This window comes from Haliotis cracherodii, unplaced genomic scaffold, assembly GCF_022045235.1.
Source record: "Haliotis cracherodii isolate W230 unplaced genomic scaffold, xgHalCrac1.p SCAF_5, whole genome shotgun sequence".
Lineage (NCBI taxonomy): Eukaryota > Metazoa > Mollusca > Gastropoda > Lepetellida > Haliotidae > Haliotis > Haliotis cracherodii.
This window is the reverse complement of record NW_027266308.1, coordinates 54,609,447-54,625,908: the sequence shown is the minus strand read 5'-3', so window position 1 is coordinate 54,625,908 and position 16,462 is coordinate 54,609,447. Positions and strand designations below refer to the sequence as shown.

At 40.5% G+C, this 16,462-nt stretch overlaps 2 protein-coding genes across 3 annotated transcripts in view; one reads left to right on the top strand and one right to left on the bottom strand.

The window, feature by feature from the left end:
* The window catches only part of LOC139444302 (protein dispatched homolog 1-like), a 102,046-nt gene that overhangs the window by 15,749 nt on the left and 69,835 nt on the right, over nucleotides 1-16,462 (bottom strand). For both annotated transcript variants that reach the window (XM_071225234.1, XM_071225235.1), the window contains exons 2-3: nucleotides 5,770-5,893; nucleotides 331-604 (exon numbers count right to left, since the gene is read on the bottom strand). In XM_071225234.1, the coding sequence (XP_071081335.1) occupies nucleotides 331-604; nucleotides 5,770-5,893 (398 nt within the window). The remainder of the gene's footprint in view (nucleotides 1-330; nucleotides 605-5,769; nucleotides 5,894-16,462) is intronic.
* LOC139442178 (uncharacterized) lies at nucleotides 9,433-10,977 on the top strand. Its single transcript, XM_071222964.1, has 4 exons — nucleotides 9,433-9,717; nucleotides 9,896-10,138; nucleotides 10,184-10,399; nucleotides 10,927-10,977. The coding sequence occupies exons 1-4, from the start codon at nucleotides 9,433-9,435 to the stop codon at nucleotides 10,975-10,977; spliced, it is 795 nt and encodes a 264-aa protein (XP_071079065.1).

Here is a 16,462-nt window from a genome sequence, read left to right as displayed (position 1 = left end):
CTATTATGTTGACAATTTCTTACTTCATGTAAATTACTACTTAATTACAACAAGTTGAAATATTTCAAATGATGTCATCTGAATTTAAATTCCTCTCCGTGGAAGTTTATGTTTCAAACATGTACATTGTGAAATTATTCCCCAAAGACATTAAGGCAGAGCTTAAAGCACTATCTTCCTTTTTCCTTAACCATATATAAAATGAAATTAACTTCTTGTTTCAGGTGGTTTGAATGAAACAACAAAAGAGTAAAATTACAAGATAATAATAATAATAATAATAATAATAATAATAATAATAATAATAATAATAATAATAAAAAGCCATACATGGAATTCCACAGAAAAACTTATCATCGGGGAGATCTTCAACATGAATCAGAGCTTCAGTCACATTGTCCAATTCATCTCTTCCTGTTTGCTTGCCAAATTTTTTGCCTTTTCGATTCTTTTTCTTATTTTTCCTTTTCCGACTTCTTTCAAGAACCTGATCATTGGCCTGGTAGTTGAAGGGGGTAAGACTAGCCTTGCCACCGATGTTGTCGATGAGGTTGTCATAGGCAACGGTTCTCTCGCTGATCTCTGTCCCACGGGGTTCAAATCCCTGCAAATGGAATGGAACTGTTAGCTTTTTTTAATGCATACAATACATTTTATTCAGATGACAAATTGTCTTGGTCTTAGTGGGACCCGCTAGGCAATGGAAAATCGGTGAAGGCTGAAATAATCTTTTGTAAAATTTGATCTGTATGTACCTACCTATACTGGCTAAAATCAATCAAATAAAAAAAGAGTTAATGCCTAGAACTGAATTGTGAGGCAGGCAAAGAATGTACAGTTGTGTCCCTTAGAAATGCCAGGATCCTATGATCATAGTTTCAAATCCCATATTCACCCTGATTATGATCATTGGTTTCTCAGTGCCATACCATGGTCATGCATCCCACCTAATGGGGGAAATGTCTAAGACCTGCATTATTGTAACAGATATGCCATGATATAACTGAAATAGTGTAGAGTAAACCCAATGTGGGAAATGTCTAAGACTTGCATTATTGTAGCAGATATGCCATGATATAACTGAAATAGTGTGGAGTAAACCCGATGTGGGAAATGTCTAAGACCTGCATTATTGTAGCAGATATGTCATGATATAACTGAAATAGTGTGGAGTAAACCCAATGTGGGAAATGTCTAAGACCTGCATTATTGTAGCAGATATGCCATGATATAACTGAAATAGTGTGGAGTAAACCCGATGTGGGAAATGTCTCAGACCTGCATTATTGTAGCAGATATGCCATGATATAACTGAAATAGTGTGGAGTAAACCCGATGTGGGAAATGAACAATGACAGCATACAAGATGAAAACACCAGACTTCCCTGCCACCCTCCAAACAGAAGCACAGTCACTAGACTTCCCTGCCACCCTTCAAACAGAGCGGTTACCATTAGACTTCCCTGCCACCCTTCAAACAGAAGCACAGTCACTAGACTTCCCTGCAACCCCTCAAACAGAGTTCTTACCATTAGACTTCCCTGCAACCCTTCAAACAGAAGCACAGTCACTAGACTTCCCTGCAACCCCTCAAACAGAGCTGTTACCATTAGACTTCCCTGCAACACCTCAAACAGAGCTGTTACCATTAGACTTCCCTGCAACCCCTCAAACAGAGCTGTTACCATAACACTTTCCTGAAACCCTCCCACAGAGCTGTTACCATTAGACTTCCCTGCAACCCCTCAAACAGAGCTGTTACCATTAGACTTCCCTGCCACCCTTCAAACAGAGGTGTAGTCACTAGACTTCCGCACCACCCTTCAACCAAAGAATCCAGGTAGAGTCTGAATGTTGTTTAAGGTCACAGTCCGCACTATTTCAGCTGTTTCAGTGTTGGATAAATAACCAAGTGTGGGACACACAAACCAGTGATTGATATTGTGAGCAACATCAGTGTATAAAGACAAGCTATGAACCAAGTCACTGAGCCTGATCAACCGTAACGTTTGTTGCCTCTTATGACCAGCACACTGAGGACCAATCCTAATCCCGAATCCCCACTGAGATCAAGCAGAAAAAGATGAAATGCAGCAGTGGTGATGAAACCAGTAACATGATCCATCACTTAATGCCAAAGAAAGTAACACCAGTATTATGCTGATCAAATATTGAATAACCATCGAACGTTCATCATGTTTATCTTTCTGAAAACACATCCCAGAAAACAAACATGTTGTGTTCCCATTCTGGAAGAGAGCAAAATGTCAAACAATTTGTAGTATTTGCATGCTTAGAGGGTTCAAATTACAAGCGTAATTACAGGAAAATAATCAATTACATCATGCATCATTCCTTTCAGCAATCTATTTAATTTTCTACAGAAAATTTGTGATTGCATATTACATTGGTTTATGAAAACAAATCCTCCACAGCATCATGAAGCATTGATTCTGTGCAATAAAGTGGGAAAAAATATAATTGGAACTGAAACGAGAAACTTAAAAACAAACGATCATTATGCATATTTGCATATCGGTTTCAGCAGCAATTAATCAAAAGTGTCCTAATCTCTAAAACAATGCTATCAATATGGCCCTTTACCTTGCGTAAAAATATAACCTAGTGCTGTCTATTGGTCTAAAAAGGAAATGATATTATTTGTGTCCATCATTCATCAAAATACGATTCATCATCACGTGATAGGTGCATGATGTGAAAGAGAAGTTACCAAACACACTTGACTAATATGGATGTCAATATTCGGGTTTGTCTGCCTCTGTAATGAACTTGAGTGGACCTTGTTGTCAGGGTACATGTATACATTTCTATCAATAGATCAAATGACAGCTCAAAATAAACCAATCGCTCCCAAAATAGTGTCTGGCACCACCACTCACAATTGGCAAATAATCATTACTTATTTTTCTGTCTTTGAGGGACCAAAATAGCTGCATACAGGAATTTATATCCCTCAAAATCCAATAATCAGAATGCAGATTCCTGAGGTTGTGTGGCAAGGCCTGGTTCAGACAGACACAACATGTAATTGCCGACTAGAATTACTGACTTGACTTGAAGAAGGATGCCATGTTTGTCATCACACACATTACGTAGATTCTACAACTGCTTAATGTGATGACTTCAGACCTGTTTTAATTACAAGATGCAGACAGTATGTGTGAATTGGTAAGTTTGTTTGCTTGTTTGTTTGTTGTTTAACACAGCATTCAGCGATATTCAAGCGATATTCCAGCTTTATGATGGCAGCCTGTAAGTAATCAAGTCAGGGCCAGAAAATCTGATGATTGATATTGTGAACAGCGATGACACACCTTCATCCAAGTCACCAAGCCTGACCACCCAATCAATTTTGTCTACTCGTCTATCCACAGGGGCATGAATTGGTAAGATTTAAAGCTGCTTTGAACAGTATTTCATTTGTTTGTTGGTGTTTGTTTGTTTAACACTGCACTAAACAATATTCCAGCTATATGACAGCGATCTGTAAATAATCAAGTCTGGACCAGACAGTCCAGTGATTGATATCATGAGCATCGATCCATGCAATTGGATTACGATGACATGCATCATCCAGGTCAGCAAGCCTGACCGTCCAGTCCCATTATTCGCCTCTTACGATAAGAGTAGTCAGTTTTTATGGCAAGCATGGGTTGCTGCAGACCTATTCTACCCTGGACCTTCACAGGTTTGAACAGTATATCCAGGTATAAGTTGGATGTGGGGGGACAGCCCAAAGACATGCAGGGTGCATTCAATTTCCACCATTGAGAAACCCAAGAGCAATAGTGTGGTGGTGACGGATCAAGAATCAGGATCAGATGCATGGGGAACTCGATCCCACAACCAGCTGATACCAAAGGGACTCTGAAAAGCAGGATTCATCAACTGCTTTGCCATTCAGGTCAAACTGTGGATTCTTCTATAGAATTCTCTTCATCTTCCTGAGGCAAGAGTGTCCACTAGCCTTATTTTTATCAAAGTCTTGTTATCACCCTTGCCACATCAGGCCACTTTCCTGTGTTAAATATGATAGGACTATCGCACATTTCGATAGTCCAATCAGAGAACGTTCACACAATCAACATCCATGACTGGTACTCCTTCATATGAAAGTGTTTTACCTCTGCCTGTCTTTATTGACACAAATATGTCTCTTTCATTTTTTAAACCCCATTTTTTAAACGATTGCCCATGTTTCTGTGTCAGGGATGAAATTGTGAATGTTTTCGTTATCTGATCAACTAGGTCGTCGCCTATGGTAGTCACCATTTTTTAAGCTATACGAGATAAGAACACGATCTGATTGGACATCACGTTTTAATTACAAGGGGCATAACTCGTGATCTATGTGTAGTGGCCATAAAATTTCCGAGTTTGGTGGTGGGATTCGAACCACGGACCACGAAACCTTGTCCACATGACCAAAGATATTAACCCTATCAGCAAGTTGAAAAGGTAAGGATGTCATCTGTGGGATGACTCCACGTCCTGCTACATAGGCAAGGTGGCGCCAAGCGGCCTTAATGTGGCAAACTAGGCTTTGCTATAGGCTAGAGGACATGCATGTATAAAAGAGGACATGCTTGCCTCTGGAAGATGAGTTCTCCCATGCACACACCATGTGTTTCCTTGTTTAAGGCTGTATGCAACCTGTGTGCCACACCTCTGATTCATAGTATATAATTCTGTTTACATTGTACATATAGCTGTGTACAGAGTATATAGTTATATGTAAATTGTATATGTTTATGTATACAAAGAACGTCCATAACAAATGATTGGTGTATCGTGATACAGTGTGTCATGATCTCGAATATCATAGCAAGGTGATGTATTGATACAAAGGAATACACATAAATAAAAGGGTAACAAGAAAAACTGTAATAAACCACTTGTACTTTCTGCCAGTCCGGACAATAGGTCTTGAGGACTTTTTCTTTAACAAATTCCAATATTCTCAATGTACCTTATTCGACATAATATGCGCCCATTAGAATATTATTAGAATATTATTAGAATATTATTTTAGTGAAAACAAATGAGTTAAAAGATAAATTTTGTGGTTTATGCTGACAGCCTGAAATGTTTATGTACGACAGATATATTTTTCCAGAATTTAATTGCCCATAATCAAGTGTGCATTTAACACATGAGTGCGTATTATACGCGAATAAATAAGTCTTGCGTACATTGATCAATCGGAAGGGGTGCTAATTAGGATTGTTCACTGGCCAATATATTATCAAATATCGCCATGGGCGCATATTAGGGCTCGCCATGGGCGCATATTAGGGCGGGGCGCTTATTACGTCGAATACAGTATTTAGTTTTCACTACTTTTTATTCCCACTTCAGATGGAAAATGTCTCCTCATATGACAAGTGTCAAGTTGCCATACACTGTAGTGCGAATCATATCGCAACCATTCTATCAAAATATGTCTCATATCCTGACAAACTGTATCGATACAGCCCTAGTACATTATATAGACTCTTGTGTGCAACTTTATGAAATATATTACTTCTGTGTGCAACTTCTTTAATTTGTAGAATCAAATATTTTTTGCATGCTGCATTTTCTAAACGTTTGGTCTTAGTTTGGAGATAATGAAATTGGGATTTGACAAATGTATTGTCTAAATAGTGTTTGGGACATCCTATGCTAATTCTTTATGCCCTGACTGTCCCAGGCTAACATAAGTCACAGCATACAGTCTGTTCTCAGTGAGCATGAGAAGTACAGTACCAGCAGTGGGTCGTTGAAGTCCAGCGTCTCCCCATTGATGATGGACACCACGAGACACGTTGCCACCACCACCAGGACCACCAGCAGAACGACATAGGGGTAGTGAGCCAGAATACGGGCATAGCTGCAAGGAAAAGACACTGGGGTGAGCATGGTCACATACAACATGGATTTGTTATTCAACAGTGGACAGCCTCCGTGGTCTAGCATCCTCCCGGAGGGCAGAGGGTCAGGATTTTGATCCCAGTTCGTGCCATACCAAAAGACGTTAAAAGAAGGTACTTGTTGTTATCCTGTCTGGTGCTCGATCGATCGATCGATCGATCAAGAGAAAGAGAGAGAGAGAGAGAGACAGACAGAGAAAGAGAGACAGAGAGCGAGAGACACAGAGAGAGAGAGAGAATATGTTTCTGCTTGTTCATCTTATAATGTCTTTTGGTATGGGGTGCGGCCAGGGTTCAAACCCTGGACTTTTCTCCGGGCAAATGCTCTACCACCACTGGACCACGGAGGCGGTCTCTATTGTGCAGACAATTTTCAAATGTGGAATGTTGTCTAAATACAGCTGCTAAAAAGGCTACCACTTTGGTAAAATACATGACAGTCACCATCACAAACAAGTGCACACTGAAGTTCACACTGGAACTATTGGGTATAGATGAGTGAGTGAGTGAGTTGGGTTTAACACAGCTTTAAACAGTATTCAACTTATATCACAGTGTCAGTTTAATGTGGGAGGAAAGACAAAATTCATGCAGGTTTCAGACATTACCACTTTGATGAAACCCACAAGCACGGGTTTGGTGCTGACAAACATAATCGAGGCGAATCGTGAGTCAAAGCCACAATCATAGGTTTCTGGCATGCCCAAGAGAAGCAATTCTGCACAGTGAATTATGGCACATTGCACGACTGGGCCACACGTACCACGCTCTCTTTTCCGAAACTTTACAGTGTGCTGATTGTTGTGCCTGACACATGAAAATGGCAGTTTGAATATCTCTACTATCAATTACCATGTTACAAATGGTTTAGTGAATGAGTGAGTCAGTTGGGTGTAACGCCGCTTTTAACAGTATTGCAGTTATATCATGGTGTGTCAGCTTAATGTGTGAGGAAAGCCCGAAGTGATGCAGGTCTCAGATGTTTACCATTTCGGTGAAACCCATGAGCATGGGTATGGTGCTGACAAACCTAGAAACATAATTGGGGCGAACCTGGATTCGAACCCACAATCATAGGTTTCTGTCGTTCCCAAGGGACGCAACTCTGTACAGCGAATTGCGGCGCCTTAGACGACTGGGCCACCCGTGCCCCCTACAAATTGTTTAGACTAAGATGGGTACAGCTCTCTGCTCTAAAGCCTACTTTTACCACAGCATCCTTTTATACAGAATTATAACTTTGTCACTGCCTACCATTGTCAAAGCGTACTTTGAAATGAAAAGATTGGACCAGTTTGGTGGTGGACAGCACACACTTCCACAAAAAATAATTATACATATAATCTATCATTTGTCAGTATCTTTGTAAAACAAATTCAAAACTTTAAGGAAACCAACCTCATTTATAAACCCTGACAACATGTCTTCTTGTCACACAATCAAATCAGATATGAACTCCACATTACATACATCTTTGAAGAAAGTCATGTATGTGGAACATTTGCACAATTTTGTCACATAACTGCACAACTATCATAAACTTATCTAGGCCTGCAAAGAGAACAAACAGAATCAAGTTTGCTTGTATCTCTTGCTATAAAGCCTATATTTTAATGTACACAATGGAATTCATGATTATCCACGATGACCTACATATTGCAAACATTATTCAGTTTCCATTTTTGAACCCAATACCATCTGTCAGGACAAGGGCTATTAGCATAATTCAACGTTTTCACAAGAAACCAACCGTCAAATTACAGGACTAAATCGGTCAACTACCTCAAAGAGATTCCTGAATATCTACTCGAACATGGAACGTCAAACCACAGAATCAGACTTTGATTTTTGGAATACCATCACCAAGTTTTAAAGATTATAAATACTTCTGGGCTCATGACACTTGATGGAATCACCTTTCTTCGTATTTCCCTGGCTGTCCCATTGACACCCCCCTGTCAAGGGCCACTACTCCAACACTGCAGAATATTGACCAAGTACAAGAGGCTTCTAATTTCTTTAAAAGCAAAATAGACATTCTTTTGCAAAGTGGGCAACATTTCACATTTTTCAATTTTCTTTCCTTTGACAGTTTCAATTAAAACCTCCGCAACCACTTGGAACGTTCATTATATAATGCTTTGAGAAATTTTGTTCAACATTTTTCTTGAAATTGAATTTCAGTCAGAGTTTGGAGTACTTGAAATTCTTTCAAGCAGAATTAGGTGCTACAAGCTTTTACTTTTTAGTCTTCGTGACAAATTCTGAGTGCGGGTGTACCAGCTTGATGAACATTTGAACATGCATTTCTCCTTTGGTTAAGGAGAATATTTTCTTCGGTGTCCAATATGTGCAGTTATTATGAAACTGTTTCTTATTCTAAGAAACACACTTAGAAGAAACACTTTCAGGAAACACACCTGTAAGGATCCCAGGTTAGAATAGATCCGCAGCAACCTATGCTGGATGTAGGAGGTGACAAAATGAATCATGGTGAGTGACTTGGTTGATTCGAGTCATCACATACAAACGGTGTGGATCATTACATACAAACGGTGTGGATCATCACATACAAACGGTGTGGATCATCACATACAAACGGTGTGGATCATCACATACAAACGGTGTGGATCATTACATACAAACTGTGGATCATTACATACAAACTGTGTTGATCATCACATACACACTGTGTGGATCATCACATACAAACGGTGTGGATCATCACATACAAACGGTGTGGATCATCACATGCAAACGGTGTGGATCATCACATACAAACTGTGTAGATCATCACATACAAACAGTGTGGATCATCACATACAAACAGTGTGGATCGTTCACAAAACATCAATGACTAGTTTTATCTGGTCATGATTCCATTATTTTACAATCCGCAGTTGTATAGCTGGAATAGTGCCTCCTGTGGCATCAAAAAACAGGCAACATATTAGGCCAAAACAAGGTATTTTGTTTGTGATTATCATAACTATATGTCCTTATCTTGTCTTCTAAAGTGAATATATGATCATACCTTTCAAGTAATTATTGGCTTGATTTATTCAAAATTACTGAATATCGTACTTATTTTGGGTTTGTTTTTTTGTTTAACGCCAAACTCAGCAATATTCCAGCTATATGACAGCAGTCTGTAAATAATGAAATCTGGACCAGACAATCCAGTGATTGACATCCTGAGCATCGATCTATGCAATTTGGATACGATGACATGCATCAACCAAGTCAGCAAGCCTGAGGTATTACTATTACTACTAGCATACTATAATAGGTCTTCCTCAATGGAATTTACAAGATTCATACCTACCATCAACAATTCAGCTGGATGAAAGAAAATATTTCCTATAATTTCCAACTGGGATGGTGATGGGGGTGGTGATGGGGATGGTGATGTGGATGGAGATGGTGATGGTGATGGTGGTGGGGATGGTGGTGGTGACAGTGATGGGGATGGGGGGATGGTGGTGGTGGGGGGTTGGGGATGGGGATGGAGATGGTGATGGGGATGGAGATGGTGATGGGGATGGAGATGGAGATGGAGATGGTGATGGGGATGCGGATAGTGATGGTGATGGTGGTGGTGATGGTGATGGTGATGGGGATGGAGATGGTGATGGGGATGGAGATGGGGATGGAGATGGGGATGGAGATGGTGATGGGGATGGGGATGGTGATGGGGATGGAGATGGGGATGGTGGTGGGGATGGTGATGATGGTGGTGATGGTGATGGGGATGGGGATAGTGATGGTGATGGTGGTGGGGATGGTGATGGGGATGGTGATGGTGGTGGGGATGGTGATGGTGGTGGTGATGGGGATGGTGATGTGGATGGAGATGGTGATGGTGATGGTGGTGGGGATGGTGGTGGTGACAGTGATGGGGATGGGGGGATGGTGGTGGTGGGGGGTTGGGGATGGGGATGGAGATGGTGATGGGGATGGAGATGGTGATGGGGATGGAGATGGAGATGGAGATGGTGATGGTGATGGGGATGCGGATAGTGATGGTGATGGTGGTGGTGATGGTGATGGTGATGGGGATGGAGATGGTGATGGGAATGGAGATGGGGATGGAGATGGTGATGGGGATGGTGATGGGGATGGAGATGGGGATGGTGGTGGGGATGGTGATGATGGTGGTGATGGTGATGGGGATGGGGATAGTGATGGTGATGGTGGTGGGGATGGTGATGGGGATGGTGATGGTGGTGGGGATGGTGATGGTGATGGGGATAGTGATGGTGATGGTGATGGGGATGGGGGTGTTGATGGGGATGGGGATGGTGATGGTGATGGGGATGGGGGTAGTGATGGTGATGGGGATGGGAATGGTGATGGGGATGGGGGTAGTGATGGTGATGGGGATGGTGATGGGGGTGGTGAAGGGGATGGGGATGGGGATGGTGATGGGGATGGGGGTGTTGATGGTGATGGTGATGGGGATGGGGGTAGTGATGGTGATGGGGATGGTGATGGGGGTGGTGAAGGTGATGGTGATGGGGATGGTGATGGTGATGGGGATGGTGATGGTGATGGGGATGGGGGTAGTGATGGGGATGTGATGGGGATGGTGATGGTGGTGGGGATGGTGATGGGGATGGGGGTGTTGATGGTGATGGTGATGGGGATGAGGATGGGGATGGGGATGGGGATGGGGGATAGGAGTGAGTGATGGGGACCAGGAGGCTAAGATACAGTAATTCATTGTGAACAGTTCTGTCCATTTGTCTTCCAAGAAGGAGTTAATTGTTGGTTCCAAACCCACATCAAGTTCCTGGATTTCACCAAAGTAGTAACCATCTTGGACATACATGTACACCACTTTGATACCTCCTCCCAAATTTAGCAGACACACCATGATGTAACCCAAATATTGTTGTAAGCTGCATTAAACTCTACTCACTCCTGCCCATGCAGCCTGGGAAGTTCCCTTGGTTGACTACTAAATGTGCCTTTGATGTTGGTATTTGCACAGCCCAGTGAGCAGCACATTGCCCTCACCTGCGTGGTACCTACTTCTAGCTAACTAGCACTGCCAAGAGCTGAGCAAGGCTCTGCAAGGAGTTTCGTTAGCCTCTAACCTCTGATGTTACCTTTTACACCCAATGGAATCTATTTCAGATAATCGAGAAAACAGATTTTATTTTGCAAGCACCTGGTGTCATCACTGATTTTCAGTGATCCATGCATATAATCTATGCCGCTATTTTACCTTTTCCACCCAATGGATAATTTCAGATAATCGAAAAAACACATTTTATTACGGTTTTCAGGAAGTAGTTGGAGCAAGCAAGGCTTGAAATTGGAAAAAAATCAGGCGTGCCCAAGGGTACTGGACCTGTTTTTTAAGTTTGCCATTTTCAGTTTAGGTGTGCCTTGGCCATATTACCCAATAATTATAATCCATCAGACCAATGTTTTTAAGGATATAAATTTTGTTGTGTTGTATCGTACAGAGAGTTATTGCTTGACCATACTCGTTACAAATTCTGCAACGTTTTCAGCCGTGTCACATATTAACCACAATTTGTACTTTGGAAGAGGCCAGTTGGGAATACCTTGCACTGATATAGTTTTAGATAATTTGGGGCTTTGTTCATCTGCACTATCACACATGTCAATCGTGTCTACATTCAATTTTTGCTTCACAGTGATGTTTTCAATTTCAATGTTAGCACAAGCACATGGTGATATTTTCCTTGCTCGATGTCTGCAGTAACTTTAGTAGAAGTAACAGCAGTGGGCTTGAAGAAATAAAAAATAGTGGAGATTTTTCTTTTTAGTGTTCCATTTTGACGAATAGTGTATTTCGTGCTATTTTGAACATCTTGTCAAATATCTGTAAGAAATTGTCAACGGAAACCACCCAATAATGCCAATTGATTTTACAACAGGCATTTGATTAGCAATAGAGGAACATCCAACTAATGGGGGAAAACGTCTTTACACTTCAGTTTAGTTTTGTCAAGACATGAAATAAAAATCAACGTAAGTACTTGAAATGAAAATGACGTTGACCACCAGGAACTGTACATAAAATTCAAGCGTGCCATTTTCAATTTTATATTCGCCGCGGGCACGGCGGCACTGGTAATTTTAGCCTTGGCAAGTCATAAACATGAGCAAGTCTATAACTCAAGGTGACTATGACTACAGGTTTCAACAGAAGAAATACAGTCAATATCCCACATTAGTTATTTTGCAGGGTAGGCCAAAATTTTCATTGTTCATCTTTTTCACGTAACACAAAACTGGTATAATGGTATAATGGTGCACAAGTGGGCTCACTTCAAGCTCTGCCTAGCTATTTCCATAAATGGGCTTCACACATTGTACTCATGTTGGGAATCAAACCCGGGTCTTCGGCGTGACGAGCGAACGCTTTAACCACTAGGCTACCCGACCTCCCCGCTATATAAGGCTGATCATTCTGTTAAGTCACATAGTCCATATCATCATGATTATTAATTTTCAGTCATCAGTGGTTTGTTGTTTAACGCCACACTCAACAATATTCCAGCAATATGACGTCAGTCTGTAAATAATTGAGTATGGGCCAGAAAATCCAGTAAATGACATCATGAGCATCGATCTACTCAGCTGGGATAGGATTACAAGCATCAACCAAGACAGCTCGCCTGACCTCTCGATCTGGTTAATCGCCTCCTATGACAAGCAGTCGCCTTATACTTTTATGGCAAGTATGGGTTGCTGAAGACACGTCAATTCTAACCCAGTCCCTCATAGGTACATCAATAAACTGATCATTACAGCTTAATTGTCTGACTTGGAAATTTGTCTGACTTGATAAATTCTGGAATTGGACAATAGTCATTATGTACTTCCTGGTATAAATATCTGATGCTAATGAAATATTAATGCGATGAAAACCACCAATCATCTTCCACACATCTGACAGCCATGTTTCAAGGTTATATCTGTTTGTGTGAAAGGCAAAAGTGTAATATACAATAACAATGTGTTAATGAGTTTTAGAGCACAACATTCAGTTATATGTGTGAAAGCACAAATTCAAAAATTAAATCGCTTTAATATTGTTTCCACATAAACCATTCATTGTACAAACAATACTTCCTAGCGACCATCTGTGACCTGAAAATCCTGCCATACACTTTGTAACGTGTGTATACAAATATGTCAATGAACATAATAAGAACATCCGTTGTGTGAGGAAATAGGAGTCTTGTGTCGTGACAGGGCAACATCAGCACATGGAACCTCCGCTGCCTAGTGTGTGTCACAGGGCGATGATTAGGTGCAAGGACGGTCTTCTTACTCATTTTCTTGAGTAAAGTATGATTTAATTATATGTATTCTTGAAACCATAAACTTTAAATTAGCATTATGATGACAACTGGTTCAACAACACAATTCTATCTTTATCAGAGTGAGTGAGTTGGGTTTAACGCCACTTTTAACATTATTCCACGGCATGGCAGCTTCATGTGGGAGGAAAGCCCAAAGTGATGCAAGTCTCAGACGTTTACCACTTCGGTGAAACCCGTGAGCACGGGGATGGTGATGACAAACCTTGAAACATAATCAGGGCGAACCTGGATTCGAACCCACAATCATAGGTTTTATCAGAAATGACATATAAAATTAATGTTCTTAGTTATGGATGCAAATGTCTTCCATTTTGTACATGTTCAAAAATATCAATACAGTGTCAAGGATCTGTGGTTCACCTGAATTTTTTGCAGAATATTTTCAACATTGTTTTTTGTTTAACGCTGCTCTCAGCAATATTCCAGCTGTATGACAGCTGTCTTAAATAATCGAGTCTGGACCAGACAATCCAGTGATTGACATCATGAGCATCGATCCACACAATAGAGATACAATTACATGCATCAACCAAGTTGTGAACCTGACCACCTGATCCCGTAAGTCGCATCTTACGACAAGCATAGTCACCTTTTACAGCAAGCATGGGTTGCTGAAGACTTATTCTACCCCGGATCATCATGGGTCATTTTCAACATTGTATTTTAAAGGTCATTACAAATAAGTAACCATGGATACACACATATGAATGACATCATCGTGGAAATTAATATTTGAAAGTAATGTACTTCTCAATCCTGGTCAGCAGGAAGTTTCACATTATGAAACCAGCAAAGGTTACAAAAAGACTAGTTTTATTCCTAAAATCTTTCAAATTTGGCAGAAGATCAACTGAAAACTGACCTTTGTAGAATGTCATGACATCATACCAGTGCCATGTGGTTTCCAACTACACTATATTTAGTTTCTCATGTGAGACCACTTAATGTTAGCATCAAAAAGCTTCTTATTCATTTCAAAGCTGTGCATGGTTTAGTGTACCTTTGTTTGTCACATCTTAGTTTGTGTAGTTGGGTTTTACTCTACTCTTTGCAATATTCAAACAATATATCACAGTCGGGGACACCAATATTTGACTTCGGACAATGTATCCATGTAAATATAAAACATCAATGCTAGAGAATAACCAGTCTCGATTATCTGACAAAACAGATTCCATTGGGCGTAAAAGGCAGAACAGTGGTGAAAATGTTGTGAATGGATCACTGAAAACTAGTGATGACACCAGGGCCCACTTGCACAAAGCGATCTTAGCACTAAGATGATCGTAGCTCCCATACTTTAACATAGGCTTACAATAGTCGTAGCGCTAAGATCGTTTTGTGCAAGTGGGCCCTGGTGTTAGCAAAAAGGGCACGCATGTCTTATTACTTACCCGTGAAGAGATCACCCGTTTAATAAACATACAGCACAAATTATGTCATCAGGTATTGTGACGTTATTGTAAACTTTGAGGTGCAAGGCCCACTCCACAAGGCGATCGTATTGTAGCGCAACGACAGTCGTTAGTCTAAGTTAAAGTATGTGAGTTGCGATAGTATTAGCCCTACGATAATTTTGTGAATTCTAAAGGTGGACCGTTGTATGGTATTAAATTCATACGTTTCCACTTTTGACGTGTTTGAAGTATTATTCTGTTAAATTCAATTGGACTATGCCGTGGATCGTGTAGGTGTCAGCCTTTTCATACTCAACAGTATAATTCTAAAAACGTTATAAATGGCAAGTAATAAATAAAATACTAAACACGCTCCCGTGTAAAACCAATTTTATGAAACTCGTGAATAGTTGTGGTATCTGACTCCCTTTTGCTCGTCAGATACCACAACTATTCACGAGTTTCATAAAATTGGTATTACACGGAAGCATGTTTAGCATTTTACATTTACCCCAACGGTAGCACCCATCTCACATAATTGTCACACAAATGAAACCCGGGTCTTTGACATGCAACGGCATCAGGGTTACTTAACACAATGGTTAAATGTTTATCCTAGGTTACCATGGTAACTTTTTTGAAATCACCATTCTTGCTATTTTGAATGACAATATGAATTTGTGTTATGAAAAAGATCCCATATCACCAGCCATATCACATTAATGTCACATCTGTCTGCCATTTCAATACCAAATTGAAATCCCTGTCCAGCAAGCGTTCCCCTGCAGATGTCACATACCTGTCACACATTCACACTGACGCAGGACAACTCCCCTATCATGTAAAGCTAGTGGAGACACGCATAAACAGATGAAATCCTCCAGCATGAAGGTGAACTAAACCAGCACTGTCATTATGGAGACTACTTGTACACACTTGCAAACACTAGCCAAGTTAAGGGCATAATGATTATCCAGGCGTTTCTCGAGACACTGTGTGCCACGATATGAAGATATAGAGTATCATATATGGAGGTCATGTAATGAAAGGAAACAATGTGTAAATAGATTTCAAGGTGAAATAGAAAAATAAATGGAAATTAATTAAGAAATAATATTTTCTGCAGGATGTGCTAGGGATGTTGAGCCACCTTTTCCTTCCCTTCTGGTTTGATTAGTGCTGTATTCAAATACATCAATACTGGGATGACCAATGGTTTTCCCCAATACACGTATTACAGTTATGTTACATTTATGACTAATCTGAAATGAATCGTGAACTAGCTTTGACAAGACACAATACCTATCTCATGTAATAGCTTTCACAAGACCCCATATGTACTCATTGTCATAAATAGTTGCTGATGATGTCATCCATTTTATGTGACATATACTGCAGAAAGATCTTCCCAAGGCTTGGAACTTACAAAATTAATTCAATCAGGACAGATAACCCTAATTTGTCACTGTTTGTGTGTTATTCTCGAAATATCCAAAGTTAATCACAGTTCTCATTATGTTCATTGAGACCACGGACATCATGCGTACCTAAACTACCCTGCTGGAATGTAGATCACATCATGCCGTCACAGTAGGTACTAGGGCTGGGACGAGTCCGAATTTACTACCCGGGTACCCAACCCCCTATTACCCGACCCTACCTGGGTACCCTCTGTAGGTCTCAAGAGATAGGTACAAAATGGTTGATTGGGCATTTTCTTACCATAGCACTGGCAAAAGGCATTTAGATACATGTATTAAACAAT